We start from the raw sequence: 14,481 nt of genomic DNA on the forward strand, positions 1-14,481 counted from the left end.
ATTTGGTGCCTAGTGAGGAGGGACTGCCCTTCACATGGCAGAAGAGAGAAAAACCTTTCTATCTGCTCTTTTTATAACTTCATTGTCCTAAAAACTTCCCCATAGGTCCCATCTCCCTCCCCCCACCTCTGCCTCATTGGGGAGTAAACTTCTAGTACATGAATTTAGAGAGGATAAGTACATGCAAACCACAGGAACAAAATAACATTTAATTAAATAAAATTTCACTAAATGCTTAGTACAACAGCAAATACAGGCACCTAGTAAATGTGAATAAATTATTTTCTACTCATAGGGAGATAGGAATGGACTGTTTAGGGACAGAAGAGATGTCTCAGAAGACCAGAGTGTGGTTCCCAGCATCCATATCCAGAGGCTTACAATCGCCTGTAAGTACAGCTCCAGGGTTCCAACACCCCTCTCTGGCCTCCTCAGGCACCTGCTTGCACATGGTACACATATAGACAAGCAGGCACACACATATGAATAAAAAAAACGTAAATAAAAAGGAATGGACTATTCAGAAGATCCATTATAAAGCAAGAGAAAATGTTTTTGTTGGAGAGGTTGATTGGGAGCAGTGAGCTCTTTTTAGGTGCCTGGAGCTTTATTTCTAAGCTTCCTAACCCCAGGAGTGAAGAATCCAGTCTCTGCTCTGGAGTACACAGTGAAAGCAGCAGGCCTGGCACACCCAGTACTCAATGGTCCCAGGAGGAATGACTGAAGTCAGATTAGTTTTAGGGCAGGTTGGACGTAGCTATCCCAAGGGATAATGAGGTCAATGTTCAGCTTAAATATAGAGCCTTGCAATGCCAAAGGATGTCCTAGTCATTAAAGCTTTGCTGGCCTATGTTCAATCTTTCCTGGGGGAAGTCAAAAAGCTATTGGTTGGGAGAATTGAAAAGACTACACCAAAAAGGAAACGATTGTATTTTTCAGAGCTTGAATTTCCCTGGAAATCAAGCCGGAGACTGGGGTCTCCATAACCCTTCTGAATAGTGGAGGGTTACAGAGGACAGGGAGGGAGCAGAGAAGAGGATGTGCCTCTAAACCCACGTAACTAGGCATTAGGAGGAGTGAGAGGGCAGGTCTGGAAAGCCCATCAGCCAGAGGGAAATCTTCCCAGCCTGTGGTTGAAGGTAGGCGTGCACTGGTGCCTGTGGTCTCCAGGGGGCGCCTGTGCACAACCATGAACAAGCTTCGTGGTCCAGGCAGGAGGAGGGCTGGACTGAGGACAAGCAGAGGTGGCTTCCTCTGGTGAGAGGAATAAAAGCAAGGTCAGTGCTGTGGTGAGTGCTGGAGAAGAGTTACCTTGTGACTTATGACCTGTGACCGGCACCAAAGTTGCCCGCAAATTCATAGCCCAGAGTTCCCAAATGGATGTAATTTTCTGCCTCACAGTTTTTGTCTAGAAGTTGGGCTTCATTTGTGTTGCCTGCTTGTGAAACACTGTGGCGTTCTAGTGAGTCCCTGGAGGTATTGCATTTAAGCCACTGGATGAATGGATGACAGACAGTTAGGAAACAACAATGTTAAAGGGCCATCAACACTTTTCTGAGGAGCTGTATGGGAAGAGACTAAACTGTAAAATGAGCATCTAGTGCTGTTTCTCTTTTAAGGACTCTGCTAGGCAGAGGGAGACTGGCCTACAAATTAGTAATGGATCCCCAGAAAGGCTAAATACAGAGGCTGTGAGAAGAAAGGGAGTCTAGGAGTATCAGCTACCAGTGCAGATCCAGCCAAGAGATGTCTTATGATGGGAGAAGGTGGGTGTCGGGCCTCAGTTATAGGAGCTGTGTCCTTTGTTTTCTGGAATCTAGCTTTGCTCACTGACCCATGAGGAAGTAGTGACACTAACAGCACATGTTCGTTTTTTAGGCAGGAGGGGACATTGTATGTGATGGCAGAAGCCTGGTGTCATGCCCCAGAGTTCCCAGAGCTCTGATTTTCTAGTTGGAGGAATTTTTGCAGCATAGAAAAGAGGGGCAAGAGGAGTAGATCATGTGCTCAGCATGAGCACAGTGTGCAGTCTGATCGCATCACTTAATAATGGAGAGAGTTAGCTCAGGCTTCCCTAAGGTTGTGTAGAAGATATAAGGACCATAAGACCACCCAAGAAGGATCACTAAGGAACAGAGGTCTGGGAGACTCGGGCTAAAGCCTAGCCGGCACTACCTACAGTTCTCTGAGCTGACAGCAAATCTTGGGTGGAACTGAGGCAGGCTTTGGAAGAGGTCTCAGAGAGTGATGAGAAAAGCAGGTACTGGAAGTGGCAGGTGATGTCCAGGAATGAGAAGGACGTGGAACCGAAACATTGGGGAGAGAAACAGGACCAACAGAGAAAGGGCAGTGACAAGCAAATGTGACCCCCTAGAGTTCAGTACATACCTGTCCTAAAGATACCCCCATTAATAATGTCCACTTGCTTCAGAAGAGGGGGAATTCTCAGAAATGGAATGATACGAGCCAAAGCAGGTCAGGAGGTGAACACAGAACAACAGGGCTGGGATGGCAGAGTGCTTGCCTGGTGTGTGGGAAACCCCGGATTGCTTAAGAAACAGAACTAACAGAAAGCAATCAGTAAGTAGCTGGAAAAAATAATTCCAATTTTAGTGGGTGGCATATAGGGAACGAGAGGCCCAGAGGTCAGAAAAGCTGGTCTAGAAAACATGTATGGAGAAGGGAACACTGAAGCCAAAATCTGTTGTAAAGGTTGTGCAATCCTAGTTACAATTCACTGTGTTCTGTGATAGGTAAATAAAGCGTTTCCCCACTAAGTTGGAATCATCGAGAGAAATTATAGGTAAAAGACGCCTCTTTGGGCCCTGTTACTGTCAGGCCTCCCCTCAGAAGCTTTTCACAACTTTTTTTTTTTTCCTGGTAGGGGTTGAATTAGGGACAGGGTATGGATTATTTGGCAATAGTGTGAGACAATATCTCCAAACCAGTAGTCCAGAGATAAAGCTGTAAAAGTTTGGGGTACCCCCAGGAGAGGCTCCCATGACTGATGCTTGGAAAAGATTCTCTTGAATATTTCTGAGGAAGCGCATTTGTGTGTGCAGGGTTATAAGCAGTAGTCTGTTTAGTTGCCGTAGGCCTTAGTTGAGTTGGACTTGATACTCAGTACACAGAAAAGGTTCATCTCCCACCCCTGCTTCTTTCCTCTCCCATTGTAGAGATAAACTCAGCCTCAGAAAGGTAACCGTCCATCCTGTCCTGATTTATGAGCACCTATACCTGTTGTCAGTATGTAAGAGAGTCACAGAGGATATGAGCTAGTCATGGCTGAAAATTTGCTGAAGGGGGTGGGGGCTACTGCTGGGAAGAGAGTCTTGGATTCGGATTTCTTTTTAGACTTTGACCTTATTTGCTGTGGTGTCATCTGCCAATATTGTCACAGTCTTGGAAGTCCAGTCTTTCTCAATAAGGTTGGAAATGGGGGTGGTGCTGAACTATATAAGCTCAGCCTCATGCCCAGTGCTGTCCCGTGGCCTTTCCAGCTCAGCATGGCTAGGACAGTGGTAGCACCAGTGACCCTGGTGGTGCTGGGCCTGTGCTGGTCCCTGGCTGTTGCCAACCCTCTTCCTTCGTGAGTAAAGCTGGAATTAGGAATAGAGGATTGTGATCTGGGCTTGAGTGGGACAGGGCCAGTTTCCAGACTAGGTCATGAGCTAAGGAAGAGGAATAGGACCCAATGGACCCAGATATCTATTTATGTTTTCTCTAGTGCCCATGGGAATGTTGCTGAAGCTGAAAGTGGGAGCAAGCCAGACTCAGATGTAATCGGTGAGACCCCCAATTCCTTGAGTCTTTCTGTCTTCTGTGTCTCTGCATTTTATCATCTTACTAATACTTTTCCAATCCAGAGCGCTGCTCAGATGGCTGGAGCTTTGATGCTGCCACCCTGGATCACAATGGGACCATGCTGTTCTTTAAAGGTAAGAGGAAGCTATGCATATTGGTATATATATATATATATATATATATATATATATATATATATATATATATATATATATATATATATATTGTTTCTTTGAAACTATCTCAGTCAGCCAAAGGTTTGTTCTAGATCCCTCAGAGAGTGTTGGTTTTTCAGGGGAGTTCGTGTGGAGGGGTCATGCAGGGATCCGGGAATTAATCTCAGAGAGGTGGAAGAATTCCACCATCTCAGTGGATGCTGCATTCCGCCGTGGTCCCGACAGTGTCTTCCTGATCAAGGTACTGCTGGCTCAAGGGAAGAGCTGGGCTGGAAAGGGCTGGAATCAACATTAGAGTCCCTCCTCCCTCAAGTGTCCTTGGCATGGAGCCTGACTTGGTCCATTTTCTGCTGCTGTAAAGGAATATCTGATAGTAGATAGTTTTAATGAATAGTATTTTACTTGGCTCATGGGTCTGGAGTTTGGGAAGCCCAAGGGCATAGTGCTGGTGTCTGGCAAGGGAATTCATGCTGCGTCACAGCCTATAGAAAGATGGCACCAAGGTAAAAGAAGGCATGAGAGAGCCAGAAGGGTCCAAACCTGCTTTTATAGTGGCCCACTCTTATGATAACCAACCTGCTCCCATTATCATATTGAGCCAATAATGACATTAAGCCATTTGTGAGGCTGGGCTCTGATGAACTAACGATGTCTAATTAGGCTCCACCTCCCAGCACTGTTGCGTGGGAACAAACATAACTTTGAGGGACACATTCAAACTATGGCAGGGCCCTTGCCAATAGGTACAAAGTTTCCTCCCTTGTACCTTATTTTCCTGAAAAAACACAGGTTCTCTCTCTCTCTCTCTCTCTCTCTCTCTCTCTCTCTCTCTCTCTCTCTCTCTCTCTCTCTGTGTGTGTGTGTGTGTGTGTGTGTGTGTGTGTGTGTGACAGAGAGAGAGAGAAAGACAGAGAGAGAGAGACAGAGACAGAGACAGACAGACAGAAAAACAGAGACAGAGCATGTGCACCTGTGGGCAGGAAAAGCCAATATCTAATGGCTATTCTTCATACCTAATCTAGTTCTAGCTGGCCTTGCTATTCCTAACTTATGGCAATTTCTTTCTTTGGCTTCTATGACCCTGTATATGGTCCTATTTATATGTGTGGCAAGTTTTTCCCAACACAATGGCACCTGGCCAAGGGGGCAAGCAAAGGATTTAAAATATACTGATTCTTGTCTTCATGAAGCCCCAGGACCTGGCCTAAACTGTCCGCTCATAGGAAGAGATAAGTTCTCTTAACTTGCCTAAGGGTGTGTGTGGTTGAGGTGGCCCTGTCTGACAGCTTTATTTCGTCTCCTGCCTCTTTCCACTCCCTCTTCTTAACCAGTGTCCTCATTAGGGGTTCTATTGCTGTGATGAAACACCATGAGCAAAAGCAAGTTAAGAGGAAAGGGTTTATTTGGCTTACACTTCAACATAGCTGTTGATCATCAAGGGAACTCAAGACAGGAACTGAAACAGGGCAGGAACATGAAAGCAGGAGTTTATGCCAAGGCCATGGAGGGGTGCTGCTTACTCACTTGCTCCCGATGGTGTGCTCAACCTGCTTTCATATAGAACCAGGACCACCAGCCCAGGGATGGCACCACCCACAATGAGCTGGGCCCTCCCCCATCAGTCGCCGATTTAAAAAATGCCCTGCAGCCAGATCTTACTGAGGCATTTTCTCAATTGAGGTTCCCTCCTTTCAGATGACTCTAGCTTGTATGCAGGTGACATAAAACTAGCCAGCACAGCCAGTTCCAAAATGTTTGTTGCTTGGGGATCCACTCTGAGCCTGTCCAAGCACCCTTCCTAGGTGATTTCAACCACTGCCGTGGCTTTAAGGGCACTGTGGTATACCAGATCTGGATCACTCTCCTGAGCTTTGGAAATCTCTTTTCACTTTCTTGTTGAAAAATCTTTGACTTAGTTATTCCTCAGGTACACCAAACCCAGCATTCTCCCAAATAAATTTGGTGTCTTTCTTACAAAGCAACCTTTTCTCTGTTTCCTGTTTCAGTAAATGTACCACCATGTACCGGTTACTATATGTCAGGCACATGTGGGTCTGAGGGAGCTAGCCTTGTTTTGTCTATGTGTTCGTTTTTTCTTCCCTTGCCTTGTTCACTGTATAGCCTGAGGTCACACCAAGTCTTCTGAGTACTCTGTACATGTTAGGATCCTCTATACTCCTGTCCTCTTTACCTGGTAAATTCTCACTCATTTTTTTCAACTCTTTGGCCATATACTTTCTCTCCACACTAAAACTTTCCGGGACTTTCCCAGACATAATTCGACATTTCCCCTGTATTATCGATGTGCTTTTTACATGCTTTGCACCTTGGTGGCTGAATGGCTGGGATGTAGCAATTGCTTTCAGTCTTGCCATCCCTGGATGCTCAGTGCTTCTCATAATGCTCAATCTGTAATAGTCATTCAGTTTGTGTTTCTTTAATGAATCTATAAATAAATGAATATATGAATGGACGAGTGATTAGAAGATACCTACTTGTGGATGTTCTTGCCAAAACTAAGAGTGCTGTAATTAAGTGTGCCACAGGAGTGTCTGGTTATACATAGCCAGATGTGTATGCATTGTAATATGGTGACTGTGTTGGCTGAGAGTATGTATTGCAACAAGGGGCAACATGTGGACTGAAAATGCATGAAGCTGTAAGGAGATAGTGTGTATGTGCAATAGAGCAAAAGTGCTTGTGCATGCAATGTATCTGAAGCTGAACAGTTCCCAAAAGAGTGTTTTTGGATGCAGGGAGACAAAGTCTGGGTATACCCTCCTGAAAAGAAGGAAAATGGATATCCAAAATTGCTCCAAGAAGAATTTCCTGGAATCCCATACCCACTGGATGCAGCTGTAGAATGCCACCATGGAGAATGCCAGAGTGAAGGCATAATCTTCTTCCAAGGTGTGTCCACACAGGAATCCAAGAACATAGATGGAGTTGTGATGCTCATGGTGATGGCGGAAGAGCCACTGTTGGTTTTATGAGGAAAGGAAATGGAAAAGCCTGTTCCAGGCTAGAGGTCAAGTAGAGTAAGGGGTAGAAGTCATTCTAATGACTGAGCTAACATTTCTCCTTTATTCCTCATGACCCTGGGACAGACCTGTGCTCCTTGGCCTTATGTACATATCTCACCATGAGCAAACCCCTATTGACCTCCCAGCTTTGACTTCTAACATCTCCTGATCTTGGCTCCAGAAACTCCACACTATTCCCTGAATACTGAATTTGCCTCCGGCTTCCTTTCTTGTTTGCCTTATAGCTCTTACCTCAAATTTCAGTTTGTTTCCTCTTTCTCTGACTTCTCCCAACTCTTCCTATTCCTGGGTTGATCATGTGCACCTTGCTGCTGGCTTTTGATGTGTGATCACTCTATTCAACTACCTCCCTGCTGGGCTTGTTTGCTCCATATAGCCATCTACTGTATGCCACCTCTCCTGGGCCCCAGTGCAAGCCCAAGGCGTGCATAATCCAGCCTCACTGAATGCCTTTTGATTTCTTGGTTATAGGCAACCGCAAGTGGTTCTGGGACTTTGCTACAAGAACCAAAAAGGAACGTTCCTGGCCGGCTGTTGGGAATTGCACCTCAGCCTTGAGGTGGCTTGAACGTTACTACTGCTTCCAGGGTAACCAGTTCCTGCGCTTCAACCCAGTCACAGGAGAGGTGCCTCCCAGATACCCTCTGGATGCCCGTGACTACTTCATGTCCTGCCCTGGCAGAGGTGAGAAAGCCCCAACCTCTGGGACCCACTGGAAGTTATCCATGCTGACTGAGCTTGCTGACCTCATATGCTCACCTCCCGCCTTAATTCTGTACTCTAACATCTTAGGTGTGAGTTCTCCTATTGTCCTCAAGCAGGGGAAGCCCACATTCCTACTAACCCCGGCTATCTCTTCATCTGCAAAACCTACTCTAACCCCAGCCTCCCTCCTGCTGTGTGTTCCCATCACCTGTTTCTCTTCCAGGCCATGGTAGACACAGAAATGTAACTGGTCACGGGAATAGCACCCATCCTATGCATTCACGCTGTAGCCCAGATCCCGGCTTGACTGCATTAATGTCCGACCACCGTGGTGCCACCTACGCCTTCACTGGTGAGAGACCACCCCAAATTCCCTATCATTCCTCCTGTCTCTTTTGTTTGTACCTCTCTTCTCTGACATAGCCCCCCACTTTCATCACCATATCCTGTGTTTGGTCCCTTTGTACCTCACCTCCATTTAGCACTCCATCTCCTCAGATGCATATTTCCAACCTTATCTTCCATTGTCCATGCCTTCCTTCCACGTCTTCTACCTGTCTGAATCTCAGTGTCATGTTCTCCCCTGTCTCCAGTAATTGCTCGTGTTTCCCTTGCTCTGCTGGGCCCTCTGACTGTCATTTGCTCTCTGGACCTTGCTGTGCATCCACATCTGCTTGTATCCCTTGCTCTTGCATGTCCCTCTGAGACTCCTGGCTCTCACTTGCTCTCTGGATCTCCCTGTGTCTCTGTTCCCCCTAGAAATTTGCTCTCACACATGCCTTTCTGAATACTGTGGCTCCCCCCTTAATTTATTTCAGGAACCCCATCTTTCCAAGGTGCTTAGTTTTTATATCCCAGCCTCTGGACTCAGCATCACCTAGGCATGAGATGTTCCCACTGCTAAGAAACAGAAAAGAAGCATGCGTACTCTAGACCCTTAGGATGTAGCTTCAAGGAGATTTTTGTTTTGAATGTCCAATGAAGAGACCCATCCCTTGACCTTTGTTTTCAGTTGGTGAAAGCTACCTCATGATATTTGGGGACATATAACTCCTCAGGCAGGTGTTTCAGGGCACTCTCAACACTGAAGACATCTCCAGAATGGGGAGGAAACAACACCACCACATTCAACCTGAGATAACGTAGCAAAAGTGGTGCAGACAGCAAGGGCACAGAAAAGTAAAAACATCTGAGCAAACAGGATACGTTGTGATTAACGGGTTCTATTGGGAAGTACATAGCTACATGGAAAGTGACTCCTCTCAGAATGCACACCTTACTGAAAACATATAGCTGCAATGAAACACACATGTTGTGACAATTCAGAACTGAGCTGAGAACACCTGTCATAGGAAAAACATGTGTCAGGAGAGTATGCATCTATGGTTAAGAGTGTGAGGTCACAGACAGAGAGGGAGGGAGGGAGGGAGGGAGGGAGGGAGGGAGGGAGAGAGAGAGAGAGAGAGAGAGAGAGAGAGAGAGAGAGAGAGAGAGAGAGTGAGTTGGAGCAGAGATTGATTGGAACATGCTAGGTTTGGTATACCAAATAGGACCAAATGAATGTATCAGGTGGACAATTGAATTTGGGCCTAAAGTTCAAAAGAAATGTCAGTCTGAGTGGAAAAGAGTCCATGCTTGTCCTCAGCATATAGATGGTGTTTGTGAGAACACCAGGGGAGTTAAAGGTATTTAGAGAAGAAAAGAGGACAAAACAGGAACTCTAATCTCTTAGATATAAGACCAAAAAGGATAGTCAGAAAGATAAGCAGCATACTAGATGAGTCTGGGATTGTAGGAGCCAAGATTTTTTTTTTGAGTGTTTGAAGAAGGATTAGGTTAGGGATGTAGCTCAGTTGGTAGAGTGTTTGCTTAGCATGTACCAAGCTCTTGACTAGATCCCTAGCAGCATACATATAAACTGGGCATGGCAGGTGGAGGCCGAAGATCAGAAGTTCATGAATGCCACCCTCAGCTCCATAGCAGACATAAGAACCAAGACCCTGTCTATAAGGACAAGGGAGTGGTGAGCAGTCAATTGCGGACGAAAGCCAGGAGGTAGAAATTAACCATTAGATTTGGAGGACAGTGCTGACCTTGATAGGATCCTTTTCAAAGAAGGATAGGAGCGCAAGTACAGCTAGAGAGCAATGGGGGAAAGGGAGGTAAGTGGTAAGTGGGAGTCTGAATTCTTTTACTATGTTGCTATGAGAATAAAAGACACTGGAGAGATGGCTCAGTGAGTTAGCGCGCCAGCTGCTCAAGTATGAGGAACTGAGTTTGGATCCCCCAGGATCCATGTAAACGGCCAGGTAAACCCGGGTGTATACCTGTAATCCCATTACTGTTGGGGAGCAGAGACAGGAGGATCACTGGGGTTTGCTGGCTGCCAGCCTAGTGCTAGAGCCAGAGAGCTGGTTTTCAAGAGAATGGGGTGGAGAATGATTGATTGAGCAGGACAGCTGACGTTCTCCTGTGGCCTCTGCACACATGCATCCTTCTCCATACACATGTGCATATGCCTTACACACACCACACACACAGCTGCTGAACTCTTGTCTGCTGTTCTCCACAACGGCCTCTCTATCAGGCCCCTGCTGACCCCAGCTCCAGTGGAGCCACAGTCCCTAACATGGTTCTCCTCTCATGCTCCCGATTCCTTCTTGGCCTCTGCATGCATTCTCTCCCTCTCATGACTCCAACCTGCATTCATCGCTTGTCCTTTTACTACATTAGCTTTTGCCACCAGCAATAGCACTACCTCTGATATCCCACAGGCTCCCACTACTGGCGTCTGGACACCAGCCGTGATGGGTGGCACAGCTGGCCCATCGCTCATCATTGGCCCCAGGGTCCTTCAACAGTAGATGCTGCCTTTTCCTGGGATGATAAAGTCTATCTGATCCAGGTGCGTATTGGGAGAAAGGCTGTAGATGGAAACTGGAACAAGACTATACAGGCCTATGTTGCTCACTCTCCTTCGTCCCCTAGGGCACTCAAGTATATGTCTTCCTGACAAAGGGAGGCAATACCCTAGTAAGTGGTTATCCAAAGCGGCTGGAGAAGGAAATCGGGAGCCCTCCCGGGATCAGCCTGGAGACTGTGGATTCGACCTTTACCTGTCCAGGTTCTTCCAGGCTCTATGTCACAGCAGGTGAGGAGCTTTTGGGTGCTAAGGGGTGTCTTGTTCTGCTAACTCTTCACAGCATAGGTGACCAGGAGGGAATGAGAAAAGCTAAATTGAGATCCCTGTGATATAGAAGCCATGTTAAGTGTGTTGTCTTCTTCCCAGGACGGCGGCTCTGGTGGCTGGACCTGAAGTCAGGAGCTCAGGCGACATGGACAGAGCTTTCTTGGCCCCATGAGAAAATTGATGGGGCCCTGTGTTTGGAAAAGTCCCTTGGCCCCAACTCATGTTCGTCCAACGGTCCCAGCTTGTACCTTATCCATGGGCCCAATTTGTACTGCTACAGCAGTATAGACAAACTGAATGCCGCCAAGATGGTTCCTCAGCCCCAGCAAGTAAACGGCCTCCTTGGCTGCCGTCAGTAAGAAACCCTGATGGGTATTCACCCAGCCCAGCCCAGCCACCTCTCCTAATAAAACCAAATGGCTTCTTCACATGAATGATGTGAAATCACATCAAATCTTCTTTGTTTGGATTGAAAAGTTAGCAACTCTCTTTTTAAAATGTTATTTTATCGTTTTTTTTTAAAAAGTATATGAATGTGCATGGGTATGTGTGTGTGAGTCGAGTGCCCACAGAGGGGAGAGGAATTGGATCCCCTTGAGCTGGAGTTACGGGCAGTTATGAGATGCCCAACGTGGGTGCTGGGGATTAAACATGGATCCTAGTCAAGAGCAGTGTGAGCTGTTAAAAGCTGAGCCATCTCTCCTGCTTAAGCATTGAGATTCCCAAGCTCAAACAAGGCTGTGGGGAGTAAGGGCAGTACATAGATGACTTTGTAATCCAAACCACAAGCCTTTTCTTGCTTGTTTTTCCTTTGATTTCTTCTGATTTCTCTGCTCTTCCTAACCCTCCTCCTCTCCCCCGCTCCCTTCTTCTTGCAGGGTCTCATGTAGCCTCGGCTGGCTTCAAACTCCCTATTTAGCCAAGGATGGCCTTGAACTTCTCTAATCATAGTGTCTTGACCTTTCCAGTGCTAGGGTTACAAGCATGCACCGCCATGCCCAGTTTATGCCATGCTGGAGATCAAACTCAGTACTTTGTGACTGCTAGACAAGCACTCTACCAACTGAGCCGCATTCCCAGCCCAGAACATGATTTATTCCAGCTTATCTACACATAGTGGGTAAAAAAGACCAGAATAGGAAGAGAAACTGTTGAGTGTGCCCAGCATGTAAGAGAGTTAAGACTGTGAACTAATCTGCAAATTGACCACAACTGGCCCTAGGGCATTGGGAGCCCTAGGGCTTGGGGCAGCCATGCTATTCAAGGTGGATTGACTTGGAGTTGCTGTGGAACATCTTCTGTGGGTGGATGGGGGTTCAAACTGTAGTTCTGAGTGGTTTGGGTAGAAATCAGCCGTTAAGATTTCACTGCCTTGAGTTAAGCCCAAGGGGAATGAAGGCAAAGAGGGAAAGGAGGAACACTAGGTGTGCAACAGTGGCTGGGTGGAGACAGAAGGAACGACGCTGGAAGCTGGAACAGTGACGTGCATGTACAAACCAGTCTCCAGGGGGATTCTTCTGGGGCCTGGGGCCTCGCGCAGTCTGCTGGTAGGAGATTGCCCTTCATGGTGTGTGCACCCTAGAGGCCAGCAGATGCCTCCCACATAGAAGTTACAACGCTTGGTTCTTTTCTGCTCAGAAGCTAGCCAAAGCTTTAGGCTCCATTACAACCACCAAGTTAGAGAATTGTAACAGTGGATCTCATCTGAGATTCTCTTTCCCTTACAAAGTCAGCTGAGATTGGAGGTTGGTTCGGTTTAGGGCCTAAAATTTAGGCTAAAAAAATATCCTGAAACTCTAGCTGGGTGGGTGGAGGTATTCGTATTTATTTTATTTTATTTTATTTTATTTTATTTTATTTTATTTTATTTTATTTTATTTTATTTTATTTTATTTTATTTTATTTTATTTTATGTGTTTGGGTGTTTTGCCTGCATGTATGTCAGTGTACTGTGTGCATGGATGTTGCTTGAGTCTAACGGCTTCCTCGGGGGAGGGGGTGAGAAGACAAGGTGTCAACAGCACAGACACGGGGAGTCAGTTGAAGGCAAACCACAAACTTGTTTATTCAATAACGGGGAAGGCCTTACATACCCTTCTCCCAGCACCCAGTCTGTGTCACAATCTGGTGGCATTGCGTGGTCATCCCTCATTGGCTGGGCAGGATCAGGAACTCTGACAGTGATCAGGAACTCCGACAGCACCTGTTGCTAGGCCCTCAGGCAGGCTTCAGGTTGGCTCATAAGGAAGTATGTTATGTGCATGCCTTGGCAATTGGTTTGAGCCAATTTCCTTGACTGTATGGGCCTGTCCTACTACACATGCCTAGTGCTGGTGGAGGCCAGAAGGGGGCAGCTGATCCCCTGGGACTGGAATTACTAGAGAGTTATGAGCTGCCATGTGGATGCTGAGAATTGAACCTGGGTCCTCTGGAAGAAAAAGTAGTACTCCTAATTGCTGAGCCATCTCTCTAGCCCCAAGCAGGAGGTTTTACTCTGATTATCTACATCGTACTCTCCATGACTTCTTCAAAAATGGGTTTAGTGCTGCTCCTGGTGGCATAGCTCTGTGATTCCAGTCACTGGAGAGATTGGATAGCAGAAGTGTCACAAAGCCAATGATCGCTGCCTGGGCTCCAGAACGAGTTTAAAGCCAGTCTGGGCAACATAGCAGGACCTTTTTCAAAATAAAATGTAAAAAGAGGGTTGGTGATATAACTCTGTCTTAGTTAGGGTTTTTATTGCTGTGAAGAGACACCATGACTATGGCAACTCTTATAAAGAAAACGTTTAATTGAGGTGGCTTGCTTAAAGTTTCAGAGATTCAGTCCATTTTCATCATGGCAGGGAGCATGGCGGCATGCAGGCAGATGTGGTGCTGTAGCTGAGGTACCAGGAAGTCAGCTGAAAGTCACATTGAGGGAAGTTTGAGAAAAAGGAGACCTCAAAGCCCACCCCAGCAGTGACACACTTCCTTCAACAAGGCTACACCTAGTTCAACAAGTCCTATCTCCTAACAGTGCTACTCACTCTGAGATTATGGGGGTCAATTACATTCAAACTACCACACTCGCAGTAGTAGAATGCTTGCCTAGCATGTGTGCAGCCTGGTTTTGAATGTGTGTGTGTGGACATGTGTATAGGTGCATGTGTATGAAGCCCAAAGGCAATGCCAGGATTCCTCTCGGACCACTCTTCCTGCTTCCCAGTGAGACAGGCTCTCTCAGTCAATCCCAGCACTCACTGATAATGGTTAGTCTTGCTGTTCAGTCAATCCCAGCACTCACTGATAACGGTTAGTCTTGCTGTTCTTACTAGCTCTCTTGGGGCTAGAATTACAGGGGACTGCTCAGCCCACCTGGCATGTACCTGCCCAGCGTTTGCATGGGCTTCTGGTGATGCCAACTCAGGTTTTCATGTTTGAGGAGCAAGGGCTTTGACCTCTCACCATCTCTCCAGCCTCTCTTTGTACCGTTTTCATGGCCACCATCTGCCACCCTCCTGACTGTGTCCTCTCAGGTGTAAAAAGTTTTGCACACAAATGTTTCCTCTACTTCAGCTGCC

At 46.6% G+C, this 14,481-nt stretch overlaps 1 protein-coding gene across 1 annotated transcript; it reads left to right on the forward strand.

The window, feature by feature from the left end:
• Positions 1–390: 390 nt before the first annotated feature.
• Hpx (hemopexin) lies at positions 391–11,334 on the forward strand. The gene is made up of 10 exons (XM_059252098.1): positions 391–3,589; positions 3,728–3,786; positions 3,867–3,938; positions 4,100–4,221; positions 6,737–6,890; positions 7,496–7,708; positions 7,953–8,081; positions 10,504–10,634; positions 10,718–10,880; positions 11,019–11,334. The coding sequence occupies exons 1-10, from the start codon at positions 3,282–3,284 to the stop codon at positions 11,276–11,278; spliced, it is 1,611 nt and encodes a 536-aa protein (XP_059108081.1). The 5' UTR covers positions 391–3,281; the 3' UTR covers positions 11,279–11,334.
• Positions 11,335–14,481: the final 3,147 nt, after the last annotated feature.

This window comes from Peromyscus eremicus, chromosome 1 (assembly GCF_949786415.1).
Source record: "Peromyscus eremicus chromosome 1, PerEre_H2_v1, whole genome shotgun sequence".
In the NCBI taxonomy this organism is placed as follows: domain Eukaryota; kingdom Metazoa; phylum Chordata; class Mammalia; order Rodentia; family Cricetidae; genus Peromyscus; species Peromyscus eremicus.

What these genes read in the sequence shown, in the direction of transcription:
- Hpx (XM_059252098.1), top strand. Translation starts at nt 3,282, where the DNA reads ATGGCTGAAAATTTGCTGAAGGGGGTGGGGGCTACTGCTGGGAAGAGA. An exon ending in GCCAGACTCAGATGTAATCG is followed by an intron (nt 3,787 to 3,866) that starts GTGAGACCCCCA and finishes TTTCCAATCCAG; the next exon opens with AGCGCTGCTCAGATGGCTGG. An exon ending in TGCCACCTACGCCTTCACTG is followed by an intron (nt 8,082 to 10,503) that starts GTGAGAGACCAC and finishes GATATCCCACAG; the next exon opens with GCTCCCACTACTGGCGTCTG.